This window comes from Ornithodoros turicata, chromosome 5 (assembly GCF_037126465.1).
Source record: "Ornithodoros turicata isolate Travis chromosome 5, ASM3712646v1, whole genome shotgun sequence".
Taxonomy (NCBI): domain Eukaryota; kingdom Metazoa; phylum Arthropoda; class Arachnida; order Ixodida; family Argasidae; genus Ornithodoros; species Ornithodoros turicata.
The window spans coordinates 48,714,924-48,734,843 of NC_088205.1; the positions used below are offsets into that span (position 1 = coordinate 48,714,924).

The following is a 19,920-nucleotide window of genomic DNA, read 5'->3' on the forward strand; positions in this document are numbered from 1 at the left end:
CGCAGGCCACGACACAGGTCCGTACCTTCCTATCCATCGGCTAGGAAATACCCTGTCAAGATAGGCACGAGCTTGGCTAGAGCTGTGGGCGGGTGCGCCATCGTGCTGAAACCACAGCTTGCCAAGCCGTGCCAGTGGAACGTTGGGCCAGAACTCTTCCACGGGGCCCAATAGAATCTCATTGAGGTACCTCACTGTGGTCAGTGTCCCATCAAGGAAGAGGGGGCCAATGAGAGCTCCGTCGCAGATACCGCACCACACGGTGAGTGACCACTTATACTGGTGGCGCGTCCTTCCAAGCCAATGCGGATTAGTAGCGCTCCAGTAATGAGCGTTATGCAAGTTCACCTGTGCGTCACGAGAGAAATTTGCCTCGTCAGTCCATAGAACATTTCTTTGAAATTGGGGGTTCGCATCGACGATCTGCAAAAGGCAGTTGGCGTAGTGCAACAGGCTTTCAAAGTCCTTTTGTTCCAACTGTTGGTGAAGTTGTATGTGGTGTGGATGGAGGCTTGCTCATTTAACCACTCTAAACACCGTGGACAACGGGACGTCTTTCTGCCTGCTCGCCTCGCGGAGGCTAGCTTCAGGGTATGCCTAAAAAAATGCCAAGATGTTGATGCGAACATCATCTGACAGCTCCGCTGGCCTACAACGCTCCTTGGTGAACCTGCCATATTACTTCAGCGCCTCGTATTGACGGACAATAGTCGATGGGTGTGGTCTTATGCCAGGATGCCACCTCTGAAATATCTTGACTGCCTTTTTCTTTTTGTCCCCTGCAGCACCTAGGGCAAGGACCATGTCCGCTTTCTGTTCGTTGGAGTAAAGCATTGTTTGTCCCTCAGAGCGTTCAACAAAGAATGTCGGCACAGTGACAGCCCACAGCTTTTCTTTCTTTCTTATTGATTTAATAATCTCGAGCTCGTGGTTCAAGGTAAGCCGTGAGCAGATATCTTCCGCTTCCCGTGTTTTGTGTCGCTTCATGTCTAAAAAACAAAGAATCAAGAGATAAAGCGCCGCAGTGACCTTGCTGGTGTTCCCGCACCCGTGACAGATAACAGCATAGGCGGAACGGACTTCATCAATGCTTGCTCGTCAAGCGCCCGTGAGAAAGCGCTGCAATCAAGCGCTCTTTTCGCGCGACGGAAACTGATTCCGTCGTAGTTTCGGAACTCCGGGCCCTTTCTGCTGGCCTGGGAAGAAAAAGACTCGTATGAGCTAGAGAGTTGCAACAAACTGCATTAGCTTTCTCATGTCAACGCCCACAACTTCACAATTGACATCTCTGGTGTAATCCTCCTAATTAAAAAGTTAGCAAATAAAATTAATTAATTAATCAGTTAATTGTGAGGCAAAAAACACTATTAAATGCTCCAGGTCACTGGTAACACTATGCACTCGGTTTCATTGTTCTGCGATGAGTCATTATTTTTTAAAGGTGGGGTCAATCTTAAATAGAACACCCTGTATAGTCATACATAAAGCCCTGGATATTCCGCGACTCCGCGAAATATCGCGGAATCCTTCGTTTAGCACGGAATTTCAAGAAATCCCATATTTTTAGGGGTGTACGAATATTCGAGTTCTCGAATTCCAATCGAATATCAATCTCTCGAAGCATTCGATTCACAAATCGAATACACAATGTTCGGGTCTCCGAATAATCAACTACGTGACAATAAAATTCACAATTCAATTCGCCGAATATAAATGACACCTTCCAAAAGCGGTCTTCACCTGACGCTTCCCTGCATGAGGTGAAGCCTGCTTTACGAAATTGCCCGTGCTGTGGAACCAACACCAACAGATTGTAGTTTAGCTTAAGATAGCGTTAGCCCGAGTTTGTTGTGCATACTTCGCATGAGGAAGGGGCGGTGTCTCTTCCATGTGCAGTTCAGCGGTGGCACTGGAGGATTTTGATTTGATGTCTGGGAGTTTGCCTTTAAAAAGTTAAGACTTAAATAATGCATACAGCCCAGGAACAAAAAGGGTGTCCTAAAGATGTAACTTCCCCAGGGAGACATACACCCCAGGGAGACATACACACTCCAGCAAAGAAGCTAAAAGATGTTAACGGCAAAGCTGAGGCAGGGTGCCAATTTGTTTTTTTCACAAGTGACCTATGGATGTTCAGAAAGAATTGCAGCCTATCGGTGTAACATGCCACTGCCTGATATCAAATTTTGAAATCAAGATAATTACCCCAGTATGTACTCACCTGAAAAGCAGGAAACACTATCATGTAATATTAAAGAGTAGGGGCCCACAGAAGAATTACATGTATCTCTTGTGACAGTTAATGCGAGAAAAATTACACTAAAGCTATGGGCTCGAAATTCCAAACTTTTAATGCAAAAAGCATCTATTGTATGCCCTTCCTATAAACTCTGTAGATGCTGAAAGATCTTCCAGCAGGTATAAAATGATTGCAGGTGACAGACGGCATTCTTTGTCAGAGGAGAACACAAGGTACCATGTATGTAATGCTGAGCCACAACAGTGCTTTGAATCTGTAATTTTATTAAATATTTTTTGTTCCCACATTGTCCAAGAAAATGAAGTGTTTCCTGTTCCAAGCAGCCGTTGACTCCTTGCTGCGGAATATTGCGGAATTTACGAGTCAGTGCCGCAGAATTTTGAATTTCCTGCAGCAGAAAACCAGGGGCCTTCGTAATAGTACATCACGAGTAAATAAATGCTTTTCACTGCCTCATAGTATTTTGTGCACTACAGTACAGGCAGCACAGCACTGCCCCTTTGCATCATTATTGGAGGACTCACCAAGGAGGACACCTCGCTCTTAATGCATCGTCGTACTGCCTATGCTAAAACCCAAGCCATAGAATAGAAATTGTGCTGCATGAAGGATCCCAGGGGCATCACTTGCAGTGCAACACACTTTAATGCTCAATATTTCCAATAACAAATGCTCAATACTTAATATTTCACTGGCTTTGCAAGGCTTTCAGTCGGTGAGGCTCCCACCCTGATGGGTGGACATCAAGTTCGATGTGACCTTCTGACACTGCACACAAATGTTACGTACCTGTGCACTGCTAACGATGGCCCAATAAGGCAGAAACAGCTGCCCAGCACTGGTATGGCACATTTAAGTTATATAGATATTTAGCAGTTGGGTGTCTGACTACAATGGAATCCAGATGTACAATAAGGGGATAACCGGAGTTACCCCAGCCTAGGTGTTACTACTACAAGGGTTACCTCACACATCCCAATGTGTGTGCACAGAATCATAGTATTGGACAGTATGGGTATCTGTGATCGCACCATCAAGAAACAAAATCTTGGAATGGTTCCCCTACCACCTCATGGTTGACAAAACAGGGTTTGCACAGGAGAGGTGGTGTGCGAAGTTCATACTGACAAACACAAGCGGCACATATGCTCGTGTGCATATGGTGTGCCTCGTCCTTTTTATATTCCTCAAAGCTCAGGTTTCCTCAGTATGGACCTCATATGGACCTCATGGCGCCAGCAACTTGTGCAAATAAGCAGAGACAGTGGAGGGGACATGTTGTTTACTTTGCCCTGAGGGATGCTTAAAGCAATAGTGATGTCCGAAGACGGAGAGAACAATGACTTCTGTTCTGAGTTATCCCCGTTAAAGAAGAGGAAACTACAAGCGGCATAAAGATCATAACAGAAAGTGAAAAAAGCGAAGAAAACTGCAGAAAGAACCAGCTCAGCAAACACATCAAGGATCACAATGAGCTCCGTTGTTCGCGCGCCTACGTCCGACTAATGAGCGACTCATCACATTTCAGGGGCTACCCTACTACAGCTCAAGTGGGCAGCTTGAACATGCATAACTTTTTGTGTTGCTAAATAGCTGCTGTAAAAGACTGATATATTTTGCTGCAGTGTCAATGGAATATCTATAGGAACTTCATGAGCAGTTCTAGTCTCTTTGTGACTATCACAAATATAATTTCATGCTCAGTGCCCTACTGAAGGAAACCAAGAAGGTTAAGAAAACTAATGCGACTAGTGGCAGATGGTGTTCATGGCTATACTGTGTAATTCTCCCTCTTGGACAAGAAGAGGACATATGCACAAACATTTTCTGCAGCATGTTCAGTGTTAAAGGGGCACTAAAATGCAAAATCAAGTTCACTTCAAACTACGGTTCAACTTCATTCTAGTCCTCATTGAGATGTTCGACCTTCACACGAACAATAGGCCCATTCATTGGGATATTCTGAATTTGTGCATGGTTTATCCACAGTAGCAAGCATTTTTCAAGCACTTCGTAGTCACCAAGTCACGAAGCACTAAGGGCACCACAGAGCTTGTCCTTTTCGCTATTGAGTTCTTGTTAACATACTTTTTGGCATCCCTTACTTCATCACAAGCTCTGTTTTTGTGTAGCAACCACTCTCAAAATTGTTGATAACTTCGATCTTGATTTGAAGATCAAGCGCATGATGTGCACGCTTCTGCAATGCAGTTGGAAATGGCATTTACTACTGTTAACATGCTAATCCTAGTCATGACCATACCAGAAGCGGAGAGCTCAAGCTGCAATGTGTGCAATGATGTTGCTTTGAAATGTTAAGTCAGTTCTGTTTTCTGTTCCGTTTACCCAGTGGTGTAAAAATTTTTTTTCCGTTTAACGAGAACCTTTTGCACAGCATAAATATGAATCCAAGCAACCTTGCAGCTGTTGTTCCGTTAAAGCAGTAATTCTGTGTAAGAGGTTTCCGTTTAGTGAGATTCCACTGTATAATTGAAAACTTTGATTCCGTTACGGAGCTACAATCGAAATTATACCGGACTTTTTCTTGCTTCGGTGCTAAGCAGTGAACGTCGTTTCAGCTCGTGCATCGGTGTCCTTAGTTCATGCTGCACGTGCCACGCCATGGAGCAATCCCGGTGAAAAACATAGTCCCGGTGAAACGGCGTTGCGAGGCGGACTGGCGTCGCTGACTCAAGGACGTGAAGATAAATATTGTGAGTACAACATTCGCGAGAACTGTTCCAAGCTACAATTTCGTGAATCGGTATGAAATCGATGATGATGATGATGATTCAGGTTTTCTTGGCGCATAAGCAATGAAGGCCATAATGTGCCAAGACAATCGGTATGAAATTGGTATTGAAAAATGCAGCAATGCACATCATGCCGCGCATACACGGAACACTACGATCGGACCTGTTCCAAATCCACAAGGCTACGATAGGTATGCGCACGTTTCTGCTGCTGTCTCATTGGATGCCGCCAATCTTTACCTCCTGGGGATCCCATTCGTTGACGCCAAAGACGGCTCTGTTTTCATTGCGTTTTTCTTCTAAACGGTAGCGCTGTGTGAACCAATTTTGCTTGCACCATATGTACTAACTGAAACACGGACTTTCATTTCAGAGCAAGTTGTTTTTGCATTTTAGTGCCCCTTTAAGAAACAGTGGGCTGAGCTGTTGCAGAAGAAAATGATCAAAGTGCAGAGCTTTCCAATGAATGACTATTAAGGGGACGTGATATGTGAAGGAAAAGAACAAATAATGGAAGCGAGCTGGTGTGACATAGATCGAAGATTCATTTCTTTGGGTGTGAGGAAAGCACAAGACAACCACACTCAAAGAACTCGGAGCTCTGTTCTTGTAGTGTGTGTTTGTCTAGTGCATAGGTTCTCAAACTTTTTCACCTCAGTGAACCACCCAACGACTTTCAAAAGGTCCCAAGGAACAAAGGACATTTTGTAGTGAGATGTTGCAAAAGCTTCGCTGGGTTCATGGAGCTATTGGCTATGTGCAGGAAATTGTGCACGGAGTATTTCCTTTGCTTTCTATAAAGCCATACGGTAGTATTATCATAGTATTATATACGTTATAGTAGTATGACGCTATTCGGAATCAGCTGTGGGGGCTACAAAGTGCACTCATGTGGTCACCAAAGTAACATCAGTAAATGCATGTTTGACCACTTATAGCATACCTAATGTGACCATACTCCTCCGACCTCAAGACGGGACACTGGGGGGCCGGAAGGGAAGGAGGACGAGTGGGACGAGTTTCAGTCAGTAGATCAAATATAAAATGCATTTCACTTTGCCAATACCCAATGCTGTTATGTTTCACTGATTTTTCATTTATACTCTTTTTTGATTTGCTTATCGTTTGCAATACTGCTGAGCGCACACTTCAAATGCTTGCAGTAAAATATAGTCTGTTTGCTATGTCTCTGTAATTTTAGATATGAACAGAAAATCTCGCTCCAAACTCGCTCAACTTGCACTTCCATTTTGTCATTATTGTAAGCGTAGGGGTGATTTCGGGTGCCTCAGTACTAGCTCCCTCTGCATAGGGTGAAGACAACCACGTCGCCTGCTACGAATTTCTGCCATATTGACTCCCATGCGCAGCACGCGATACATTCACAAAAGTGTAGTGATACGATTGTCGACACACTGCATTTTGGAGGCTTCGTAGCAGAGGAGGTTTGAAAAAGTTGGCAAAATCGGTGCACAGCATTCATGCATGGTAAGCGTGGGAGTCAATATGGCGGCTTACAAAGCGTGACTCCACCCTACACAGAGGAAGCTATATTCAAGCACCCTAGGGTGACTGATTTTTGTATCAAGACCATTCCCTTCCCACCGAGGCAACTTGTTGAGAAAAGCATGTGCAGGCGATCATTGCTTTCTACGAAGTAGTGTCAAAGAGATGATTTGTCTGCAAACACGTCATAATGTTCCACTAGCTAGATCCTGGAAAGATGTGAGGCGGAAGAGAGCCACATGGGAGTAGAAAACCCTTGTTTAGCCGCATTTTTTCCCCATTTGGGGATTGTTTCAACCAAAAGCGGGACAAAACAGTGACCCCAAGCAGGCTCATGGGACAGTGGGACAACTACCGCAAAAGCAGGACCTGTCCTGCCTAAACCAGGATGTCTGGTCACATTATATTATAGTCATACCCCAGCCATATGGTTGTCTTCTGAAGTATTTTTTAGTTTTTATGGTACATGCAGTGCAACTTACCATTGTGGTCTCAGTCTTGTTCTCATACATGTTGACAGTTATACATGTGCCAAGCATGTACAACAGGGAAGACACCATGAATATAATGAAAATCTTCTCATGAACTTCTGCAAAAAAGATTTCAATACAGCATGTAGTTGACAGCATGGTTATGATTTCAGGATGCAAGAAAAGTTGCTTATGCAAATTGTGAAAAAGCAGCAGAGGAAAAAATTCTGTAATGTAAATCTGACCTTTAACAACAAGAACAATGTCTCTACACAAGATCTCCTTAGTTTTGGCGTGAGCTAGGAAAACAAAGGGATAAAACAGTGTCACAGTAGTTTCTGTAACTAGCCTGCTTCATATGTCTGAATACTATCACATTTCTAAGCACGTTCTGCAAGTGCGTGTGATTTTTTATCTATTTTATGGTAATGTTAAATATATCAAATTCCTGAATATGCAATACCCATTTTCTTGGCGTTTGTTTTTCCGCCATGTTATATATGTATATGTATAACACACATATATATATATATATATATATATATATATATATATATATAACACAGCATATATACAGGGTGTCCCAGAAAACGTGTCATTGAATTATAATAAAAAAACTACGTCACCTAGAGTCATGCGGTCAACAGCATTTGTTCTTATTAGGTTTTTGCCACCTCCTAATGTGAATGTCATGTACTCCAAGTTTAATTATGTAAATATTTGCGAACTGAACTTGGAAATTTGCCAAGTAAAGGTCACTTTTTTACCCCACCAATATGAAGAGCGTACCGAATTCACTCAAATTCATGATAATTCACAGTGATATCCACGAGCTATCCCATCGGAAAAAATAGCCGAATATTATGCTTTTCGGAGCACCGGACCATAGCGCGCTGTGACTTTTTGAGCGCAATCGCTCTCAGTGCGACGAAAGGAGGTTCCGAAGCCAGCCCACAGAGTGATAGTGGAAAAAGTAACAGTTCCTAAAATTGGGAGAGGGAAAGCATTATCCCAGGGAAAGTCGGACGTGATAAGCCGTGCCTGTTTTATCTCTTTCTGTGATGTCGGGGAAGGCTGGGTTTCCAACCTCCTTTCGTCGGACTGACAAAGATTGCGCTGAAAAACTCATTGTGCGCTATTCTGTGCGACCTCCGCAGAGCATGATGTTCGGCTATTTTTTCCGATGGGATAGCTCCTGAATATCCCTGTCAATTATCATTAATTTGACTAAATTAGACACGCTCTTCACATTGGTGGGGCAAAAAAGTGACCTTTACTAGGCAAATTTCTGAGTTCAGTTCGCAAAAATTTACATAATTAAACTTACGTTACACGACATTCACATGAGGAGGTGGCAAAAACCCAGTAAAAACAAATGCCATTGACCGCATGACTCTAGGTTTGTGTAGTTTTCTTTTTATAATTCAATGACACGTTTTCTGGGACACCCTGTATATACAGGGTGTCCACGCTAAGTGTGAACAGATTTTTTAAAAATATATCAATCACTTTTTCCGAGATGAAATCAATTGCAATATAGCATATGCTGAAGGGCACTCCCTAGGGGGGCATTAACAGGCTCCTAAGGCAATGCCTTAATTAACTTTCAATAATTAACTTTTTAATTATGAAAGCTACGAAGTTGCTTCAATGAGAACATCTGATCTCTTCGGTCACCAGATACCAAAACCGTTCTCAGAACAAAAATCGGTTCGGTAGATCGTCCGCAAAAAATTCGTGAAGGAACGCCATTTTTTCTTTATTTGGTTTATTGCACATCTTCAAAGAAGCGGTTTCCTTTACCCCCAGTGTCAGAGAGTGAAAGAGCACAGTGCCGCCTCATGCGTCGAAGATTAGCTTTAAGTTGCGGAAACAAAACAAAAAGACAAATCTATCGGGTGACTCTATCGCAACTGCCCTTATCTTGGGCTGCATTTTCTGTTTTCTTTTAATCTTTTTCCAGGATGCAAGAGGCGATAGTGTGCTCTTTCATCCTCTCGTATTGGGGGCGAAGGAAAGACGCGTCTCTAGAGACGCACAATGAATAAAATAAAGAAAAAAAAATGGCGTTCCTTCACGAATTTTTTGCGGACGATCTATCGGACGGATTTTTGTTCTGAAAACGGCTTTGGTATCTGGTGACCGAAGAGATCAGATGTTCTCATTGGAGCAACTTCGTAGCTTTTATAATTAAAAAGTTAATTATTGAAAGTTAATTAAGACATTGCCTTAGGAGTCTGTTAATGCCCCCCTAGGGAGTGCCCCTTAGCATATGCTATATTGCAATTGATTTCATCTCGGAAAAAGTGATTGATATATTTTTTAAAAATCTGTTCACGCTTAGCGTGGACACCCTGTATATATAACATATGTATATATATAACATATAAACATAGTATATATATACATATATATATAACATAGCTGCTATATATATATATATATATGTATGTTTTTCTGCTTGCTCATGCATTTTATGGTATAATGGTCCAGGGAGAATTTCAGCTACCTTACTCATGCACCATGCATGAGTGCCATGCACACATATGGCACCCAAATGTGGGTTCATCTAGTTACAGGTTATGGTAAGAGGCTCTCTTAGGACAACAAAAACCTACAAAACTCACTTCTGTCCTTCTGACCGAGCATTAGCATTTTTGTGCATGTGCATAATGTACATGCTTCTATGCCCATGTTTCATTTCAATTTCTAGCATACAAATTGTGCTCTGTACAGTGTAGTTAAGTATAGTTAAGTAAATAAGTCAGTAAGTAAGTGTAGTTAAGGACAAGTGTGCTAGTGTACGCCCAGTAAACCATGTATTGTGTAGTCAGTTCTTGTGTGAATCATGGAAAAGTGCATCAAAGATAATAAAATTAACTCAAACAAAATACTGTGCTACCACTAGTTACTAAATAGTTAGAGCTAAGTAATACAGTTCTGATCCCTGTTTACCGCTAACTAGCACATTGGCACTGGCACACTGGCACATACCATTGTGTACAGCCGATAAACATGCAACCAGACAGCCGAAAGCTATAGGCATTTTCCTATTGATTAGTAGATATTGAGAACAGAGATTGAGAGATTACAGGAAATCGTGAACCATTCTGCTGCTGTCGTGAACTTGTCTATAAACCACTTCCAACATATCAAAAGTTTTGCATTTTTCTAGTGTAGTACAAAATTGTTACAACAAGGCTCTGCCACTTAATACCCATCAAGCTAAAAAGTACACACTCTACTGTGACACAATAATGTTACCCATGTAACACATTTTATGTAAGATACACATTTACCTGCCGAGTATTAAAACTTCACCAATTGAAAGATGGCAGTCATCAAAAAAGCGAGACAGTGGCGAGAATCGAACCAGGCATCTCTCGAATGCCAGTCGAGTGCGCACTCGACCAGCAATTGAGAGATGCCTGGTTCGATTCTTGCCATTGTCTGGCTTTTTTGACGACTGCCATATTTCAATTATTCATGTTTTCAGGCACCATAAGGCTTGTGTTGCGTTCATCTGTTTGTGTTTCAGTCTCCGAACAGTATTTTCCATTGCATAAAAGCTTCAAAACACATCTCGGTTTATGAACACTCCCTCGCTTTATGAACAGTACAGCCCCCGGGCTTTTCCCACTCTGTTTATGAACCCTTGATTTCCAAAATGAGAATGTATGTTTCAGGTACGAACCTTGTAGACACCACCCATTTTTACGGCAATTTATGAATGGGGTAAATACAGCCCTCCAGGTAAATCACAGGTCAACAGAAGTAAACAAAGCATAAACGTATAGAGCATCCCGCGTACCACTGTCGCATAGGGTTGCCACCAGGCCGGTATTATACCGGCACGGCCGGTTATTTGCGCGCTCTGCCGGTTGCCGGTAGGAAGGTGATACCGGCAGCCTTTTGCCGGTATTTGTGGCTCAAGACCTTTCATAAGGGCTTTTACGGGGTTTTCCCTTCAACATTTCACTACAGCTTGAATAAATCTGGAGCACAGACCCAACTCCGCAGTCACTAGTCGTTTTCTTAGTTATTCATTATTATTATTATTCATTGTTGTTATTATCATTGTTATTCATTAAGCCCTGTGTTCGGTGGGGACAAGAGCAGTGGTTGTGCAAGGCTGTTGGTGGTTGTGTCGAGCCAGCTAGGACGTTCCTCACCCACTTTCCCTTTCCCACGAGCCTTTCCTCCTTCTCCTCTATTCCACCTCCTCTTCCTCAGCCGGTATTTTTCACTCTGAAAGGTGGCAACCCTACTGTCGCAGGGCAAAATAAAAATGATTCACCTATTTATCGCAAGGTATGATTCGTCCTTCTGGGGCATGGACGGGCTGGTAGCTGTCACTTTTGACCTGAGTTTTGAAATGGAGGCTTATTGAGGGTGCACTATAGCACTTTCAGAACAGGAATGACACAGAACAGGAGTGACACGGAAGAAATAATGGCGTAGAGTGCAATTTGAAAGTATTTAAAAACATAAAACTTAATCCCATGTCACGATGCACTTCCTACGGTACTAGCGCTCACACACTGTTCTGCTCATTCCAAACCTCGAGTTATAAATCCCCTAATTTATTTGTAAACAAATTTTCAGGGAATGATAATTGTTCATAAATTGTGCATTGACTGTACCTTGTACAACAATCAGTCGTGTTTCGACTGTATGCACTGTTTCTACGGAGAAAGAACCCACATATAACAATGGAACTTGCCATTCTGAGTACACGTACAGCGATACCGGATGCACTGCTGCTCTACCTTGTACAACAATCAGTCGTGTTTCGACTGTATGCACTGTTTCTACGGAGAAAGAACCCACATATAACAATCGAGCTTGCCATTCTGAGTACACGTACAGCGATACCGGATGCACTGCTGCTCGCATAGTGCCTTTGGTGCAACCTGGCTTCGGTGTGTCATCCTCTTCTGCAAATGCTAGGATGCGACGTGAATGCCGTGCAACAGTCATTGTACCCTTGACACGCATTCCACAATGGTTTGGACGCTTTGCATTCTTTGGAGGTGGTCACTTTGTGCACTGGCAATAGGTTGTTCACATCTTTCCAGGTTGGCATGCCAGCTTTTAATCAACGATGTCATCTCAACCAAAGAAACATAAGGTGCAATATCGTTGTGCGTCAAGCTCGCAATAATTGACGAACGCCGTTGAATGAAGGTGATGTCCACCGACCAGAAGTGCCTTTCTCGGCCTTTCTCAGTTGACAGTTTTGAAGAATTCTGAAGTCTGAAGAGGAGCTGCAAAGCTGCCGTTGATGGCGCATATGAGCAGCATGTCATTGATTGAATTATGTTCGACATTGACAGCAGCAAGAGAAAGACAAAGTCTTTGATTTTAAAGTATAACACAGCTGATTGCTGTACAACCACACTGCATGGTACAAGGTGTGCTGACGACCACCACAAACGAGTTCCTGAAAGCAGGCTTCATTCTGCCTGTGCACAAGGATGATGATGTGCCTGATCTCAATGCAATACTAGAGGAAGATGATACAGAATTTATATGAAACTCAATGCCTGCTTAACAGGCCACAGACAGTTACCGAAGCAGTGAACGATGACGCCACTGTTTGCGAGGTTCAAATGTGCGAAACTGCTGAAATGGACACATCGAACGAAGATGATGAGATCTATTACATTTGCTACCTCATCTTGCACAATCAATGTTTTCTAGGATTTTACTATGGAACGCGGCCTCACGTAGTACACTGCACTGCTGAATGTGCTGGAGAGTGAGCTCTGAAGCTCAGCAACTACCACAAGCAATCTGAGTCAACAAGTTAGTTTGAATAAATATTGCTTTCCACAGTCCCTTTCATGTCGTCCGCTTTCCTCATCGTTTGCAGGGGTGATACAGTAAATACCCTGGACTGTGCGAAACAACTGCCAATAATATGCAGCTGGCTTGCATATGATGTGTTGGTTGCATACCTGTCAACCCAACACTTTGCATGCCTCTGACAGGTACGCTGAGAATTGTCGTTATTTACTCTAAGCACAGAGCAAAAAAAAAAAGGAAACTCGGAACAATTGCTAGTTGTGGAGCCATTCACAATAGACATAGTATTCCTATAATTAGCTGCCCAGTTTGAAGATCATTTATGTTTGGTAGTAGGGATATATAGTCAATTTTGCAAAGCCCAATGTTGCCCGTGTATTCATCGGTATTGTATACAATACTGAAGTCAAATCACCTGCATGTTGATGCTAAAAAGTGCCGAATGGCTGCAAATTGACAACAAAAAAATTCACTGCACTCTTTCATACTCCTGCTCCACCCTGTGATGCCGACTTGATAGCTACATATCACTACCAGTCACAAAACAGGATGCTTATGCATTAATTTCTTTCACTATCAGGAATTGAGGTAAATTTGACACATCCTTGCACTTGGAATCTGCAAGTTAAAATCGTTCCAAAAGTCTGTAATGTTTCATTCTATGCACATACTATATTTGTGTGTGCTCCACATATAACTCTGTGAATGAGATAAATATCTGGCAGTGCTATTTCCATGTTACCACATGCGTTCTGGTGAGGTCGCCGCCAAGTTACCAAGTACCAGTACACCATGTGCACCACAGCTTGTCACAAGGGGCCCCCTCATCGTCGAAGAGTGCAAATGAGTTCGAGTGCCTGGAACTCATAGGTGTGATATTCGTGGCATAGCCAAGTGATGCATGTAAGAAAGGTGAGACCTGTGCAGATTTTACGTTTTGAATAGCGTTGCTACTCTACAAATACTATCGCTAGAACTAGAGAAATTGCATACAGTCGAGCCCATTTACTATTATCTTCAATACAACAATACCTGTGATATTATGATCAAATTGCTGGTTCCTGTCAGTTCACTTCTTGAAGCACATGTAAATGACAATTTGATATAACGATCATCATGAAAATGCTTGCTCAAGTTTAGTGATCATAATTCTTCCAGCAGCCACTAAAACTCGCAAGATTCGAGAAGCAAAGTTCAATTTGTTTTATTGAAAAGGAATGAAGAAGGCACTTTCGAGAGCCATGGCTTCAAATATCATTGAAGTGAGAGCGTGGTATGTTTAACTGCACATAACTGACGGGAATAAACACATTGCAGAGCATGCGACTTCAAAGGCACTCACGAGAAGTAATAGAGGAACTCCCTCTACACATTGTTCCTTCACCCTCAAGTATATTCTAAGTTGCTGCGTGCAACAGTGGTGTCTTCTGCCCCGGGGAGTGTTTTATGAAGAAACGCATATACAATGCAATCCCATTAATTTGAAATCTCTTAATTCGAACTTCCGGATAATTCAAACTGATGCTCGAGTTCCGGCAAAGCCATGTGTACCTCAATGGGGGAAAACACCAGGTAATTCGAACATATGAATGTGCGGATCAGTTTATTCGACTGCATTGGCTCAGAAGAGCTGGATGTGCACGGACGAGCGCGCTGCTGGCATGTCAGGGACACCGTAAGTAAGCTTTGCATTTAATAAGTAAAGGCTTTTACTTATTAAATGCTAAGCTTACTTATTACTTACAAGTCCATTTGTCAGAAAGCAATACCTCTGCCAAAGGAGGAGCAGGAAAGAACCACCATAACGGTGTGCGCAAATGTGACCGGCACGGAACGATGCCATTTAAAATGGCAGATTGGGCCAGTTGGAACATGACAGAGGTTCGTGAAACTTGGAGAAAACACACACGGACAGGAGGACAGGAGGAGCTCATCCTCCTGTCCGTGTGTGCTTGCTCCAAGTTTCACGAATCTCTGTGATGCCACGTACTAGTAGTCGGAAAAGCAAGCAAGTTTGCTGTTTTGTGGGGAACAAGACCCTTCCTCTTGACTACATAGCCAAGAAAAAGGCAGCAATTTGATATTTTCTCGAATTGGGTTGGCAATATTCGCAATTGGGTGGGACTTAACATCGCAAACGACCTGCATAGGGTCGCAACTGAAGAAACGATTGTGTGACCACAAACATGCGGCAAGGCTTAGCGAGCCGTGACGCGTCTCCGCGGTAGCTAGCATGCACAGCCAATGCATCAAGCGCTCATTCAGAATGGCCCCCTTTAGTTTGAACTCCGTTTTATTCAAACAAATCCTGGCTGCGAGACAACTTTTACCCCACGGTATGGGGGAATTCAAAATGGATGTGAACTGCTCAAATGGTTGAGGATTAGTGGAGGTATATCTTGCACTTCAAATGTAAAAGTGTGACATTAGAGAAGCGTGGATGTGTACTATGCTGTTGTGAAACAAATGTCGCAAATTGTAAGGAAACTTGGTGTACAAAGCTTTTCTTCCCAATAAAAGTTGGGATAGAGTCGCAAGATCATCTTGGATTCGCAGAAAAATATCGTATGCACGACAGGTGTAAGGGGCTGCCCGTGATTTGCTGCACAAAACAGAAGCTGTGCAAATGAGGAACCATGTCACAGACAATGCAGTTGACAGGACTCTAGGTCCACATTTTGATTGCAATGACACACAAAACTGCACTTCAGACTATGTTCCCTTGTCTTTGAAATCCCAATGAGCAATGCGCTGCACTCGCCTGAAAGCAATATACATGTATCTACGGAAATTGCAGAGGCTAAACAAACAACTGCCATCTTTCAGATATGTGTAAAAAAATGGCTGTGTGTATCATTTACTGAGGCCTCCAAAAAAAAAAAGAACACTTTCATGTCACAAAACTTGCATGAACAGCTGTGTCACATGCAGCTTGAGAACTCAGCCTAAAAGACATGACCAGTAACATCTTAGCGCAGACGCTGAATGCATATAGATGGGCTTAGTACTGTATTCCCGCACATCAGCCGGCAAGTCACATACAATCAGAAGACCAGCATGCCGCAAAACCCTGTATACTGCAGAATGCCGCAAAATGTGAGGTGAATTGACTTGAACCTTGACTTTGTGAAGGTCAGGGGCAGAGGGCCCCTGTGAAAGTTAAAATTTGTGAACAACATGGAACTGTGGCATTAAAAGGCTTGTGACACGTCATCCCAAGTTATCCCAGAGAAACTTAAAAGACAATCCTTTGCACCAATGTGAACCTACATCCCAAGTTTTACAGCGAATAAGGTAATTGAAGCGTAGAAAATTTGCGCTGCGAATACCGAAACTCACCCAGCTCTGACAGCACAGCATGCATCGCTGCCAGTGGGGCACTGCGAGGTCATATGCTTACAGCTACTAATGGGAGTGACTGGAGCTCTGAGGTCTCTGACATCTGTGCTTTACTTGGGAGAGTGTTTGAGGGTTTGAACTTCGCCAAGTACGACACACAGAAAAATAATTCTTGTTTCTCAGTGGTCCAGAGTGTAGCACAATATGTGCATGATGCAATGAACCACAACTATCAAAGCTTCACAACCCCTTTAACTTGCTGATGCCCTCATAGCAAACAAATGCAGGAGCTTAGCTTTGCACACACCACTTTGGGACACCCTACAATCACAGCTATCTGGTATTCTAAAAATATGCCATGCAGGCAACCTTAAAGCCCCATTCACACTAGTGCATTCCAATGCGTGTTCGTGCAGGTTGCCATGGTAACCAGTCTGTGTGTCACCCCGGCCATCATCATCATAGGTCGCGCTCCAGGTAGAAGAAGAATGTTAACACACGCATTGGGAGGCAATACCGTGAACCAGGCTTAAAACCGAAACCAGAAAATAGCAAATAATCAATCACTTGAGGCTTTGTATGTGTTTGTCCTTTCTACGTGTTCCAGCCTCAGAACATCAATTGCCATCAAGCTCACGAAAGTTTTGGGCCAACTGTCTACAGTTTCATGCCACCTAAAATGTTGTCTCAAATATCCAAAGGACCATTCCATTGAAGACCCACTATATGTTGCTCACCGTAATTTTCTCTGTTGGAAATGTATGTGACGCCAACGAGAGAGAGTGCCTCCACAAGATGAAGGCCATAGCAGGCACGGGTGAGCTGAAGAAATAGGGGCCTGCGGAGTGCAGAGACATGTGCAGCCTTTGTTTTGTGGTAACGCGGGTACAGGGAAGCCAAGAGCAACCGTGGCCCTGTGTGCAGAGCCACTCCCATGCGCCACACGTAGCACTGTGGAGAGATGCCCGTGATAGCACTCACAGATGGGCAGAAGTTGTACACCTGCAGTGAAAAACAAAATCACCCAATTCAACTTTCTGCTGCTGTTGAATGATAAAGCAAAGTGTCGCTTCTAATTTGACTATAAACATCAGACAACAAATGATGGCTAGTGATGGTGGGTTTCATTCAAGCATATTCCTTCCGTGCCCAATAGCATTTTGCAAGCACTCAATTTCAATTTTATTTTCCTTTGTGGTGAAAGGAAGAGCAAAATGCCAGTAAGGGTTGACAAAGGTTCTCCCAAAATTTACACTTACATTGTGCATTCGTCATAGGAATACAGTCATGCCTCATTAATATGGACTCCATTAATATGGAAAACTCGAATCCTGGACGACTTTTGCGAGGACCAAACTTTTCCAATGCATTTTCGACTCGCTAATACGGAAACTTGTGTTTCGGACAATGGACGGTTCAGCAAGGTGCAAACAACATGTAGTCCATGTATTTTCATTTCGTTATTGTGTACGGTATCAGTATGGAGGGCAAGCCTCTCACCACATTCTACAGGAGGACTTTTGAAGGTAGGAAGTTCAGTTGTACAAAGGGAGTTATGCCCTGTCCTTCACAGCTGTCCACAAGAACTATAAGAGGAAATAGGGTTATTTGTGGACATCAACAGCCTGAAAAATACTGTATCATGTTGCGACTGTTCTGAACACACCCTTGGGCGCTTGACCTTTGTGCAAGAAGATGCGCCTTTAGTTAAACATAGTCCAGTCGCTCAGCAGCTTACGAGAACAGAGGCGGTACAGTTGTCAAGGCAAGTTGTCACGCTCTGGGGTCGACGACTTGAGTGACGCCGAGCCAGCTGTCACATCTGCCATGACTCAAGTGGGACTACAAATGGCTCTTTAGTTCTTTGAGGACAATGCAGGACATGGTAGGACAATGGTAGTGAGCAGCAAACTCTACGTGTTGCCAACGTTTTGCTGAGCTTAAATCGATGTGGACCAGTGGCATGACCGGCGTCCCGCTAGTTGGTGGTAACCAAGGTTGTGCTGAAGACTGGTAGGTTTTGTGTTGGAATTCTACCACCGGCTGTGCTGTCTCAGGTTTTCCCTGGGTTTTCCAAAGACTTTGCAGACAAATGTCGGCACAGTTCCCCCTGAATTCGGCCCAGGATGTATACTAACCCCTCTGTCCCCCACACCTTCCTGCTGTCCTCTCTCCATCTGTTCATGTCTGTACGCCGCTCATAGCCACAGTTGCTTCGTGGCACTAACACAGCCCCCCCCCCCCCCCCCCCCAAATTAAATCCAAGTGTACCTGCAAGCAGGCACTAATTCGGGAATTTCTTTCTTTTGGGGGAATTTCGGGAATTTCTTGGGGATTTTGTTATTTCCTTGGTGTTTGATAGCATGGATGATTCACTTGATGGATGATTTTGGTCGGGGACAAAGGTGTTCACATTAACGAGGCACGACTGTAACAAATTTATTGGCACTTTCATTGCTCAATATAAATAGCTAACTAGTTAAGCACTGAACAACAGAAGTCTAACTAACTATAACAGCACAATAAAATACCAACTACTGCATAACTGCATCCGTATTAACGAGCGTTTCTTACCATAGACTTATATAGGCATCTGTGTGGGGCCACAAGAATAGTCCGAATTTCCGAACTAAAGGAGGTTGAATCGCATTATCGAGGTTTTACTGTACATACTCTCTTATCCATCACTGAGTTACGACCTTTTGCGCTTCGCCGCTACCGGCCGTGACAGAAATATGTAAACTGAAAGCCATTAACTACTCCAACAAATGACCCGCTTCTATGGCAGATTTTTCTCGAAGAAATGTCCACTAAAGGGTACCCATTTTAATGCCCACAGCACCCTGCTTTAGAAGTTATGTTTTTCCACGAAACTCATTTGAATTTTTATTTAGATAATGAGAGCCTCCCACTCATTCACGTGGTGCGCAGCTTGTAGGCGGTATCTGACAGACACTTGTAAAAAAGAAAGTTCTTCGATTGGTGCACCAGTTCGCCAATTACCAGTACCAGTTCGCGGAATTTAGCAAAGGGATTTAACTGAAACACCCTGTATATATTCATGTGTATGTCATAGACATTAGTAGTCATAACAGTTTTAAGTTACCATCTTTGTTATTGTTATTTCGAGACTCTAGAAAATCCGACAACGTAGAAAATCCAGAGCATTCCTGTAGGACACGACTTTTTCGGCAAACAACGGAAGGCTATAGGAAGCTAATAAAAGAAGGGGGAAAAGAGATGGGAAAAAAAAGTTATCTTTATGTTCAGCAGAACATGCAAAGTTCCGCCCTCAGTTCCGTATGAAGCGTTATTTGAACCGTTTACCGGTATTTTTTTAACGGTTCTGTTCCGGTTCTGCTCCAGGATGGTGTCGACTGTTTCGGTTTGGTTCAGTTCCGGTTCGGCCAAAAATAATGGTTAATAACGGTTTTTGGTTCAGGTTCGGTTGGACTCCGCTTTAAAGATATGTTGCATGCAGTGCATCAAAGCAAAAACAAGAAGTGATTGTTCAAGCATCCACTATGATGACATCCAGAAAATCCTGGATCTGTTTCATTATTCAAAAATTTGTTGAAAAATTACATGCTGTTTGCAGCAGTGTAGCCAGAGAGGGGTTTCGCAGGTTCAAACTTCCCCAAAAGTGTATCTCAGGTAGTGCATTCGGGAGAGGGAAAATAGGGTCAAATCCACTCTCCCATGTAAAGTGCCCGTAGAACTCTTCTCAAGAGTAGCTCAGCTACTTGGAGGGGGGTCCTCCCCTCTGGCTACTCCACTGCTTACC

At 43.2% G+C, this 19,920-nt stretch overlaps 1 protein-coding gene across 1 annotated transcript in view; it reads right to left on the reverse strand.

Annotated features, from left to right (window-relative positions):
- LOC135394441 (post-GPI attachment to proteins factor 2-like) overlaps nt 1–19,920 on the reverse strand; it is a 51,288-nt gene that overhangs the window by 29,830 nt on the left and 1,538 nt on the right. Inside the window, exons 2-3 of the mRNA XM_064625181.1 lie at nt 16,874–17,138; nt 7,002–7,108 (exon numbers count right to left, since the gene is read on the reverse strand). Coding sequence (XP_064481251.1) covers nt 7,002–7,108; nt 16,874–17,138 — 372 coding nt within the window. The remainder of the gene's footprint in view (nt 1–7,001; nt 7,109–16,873; nt 17,139–19,920) is intronic.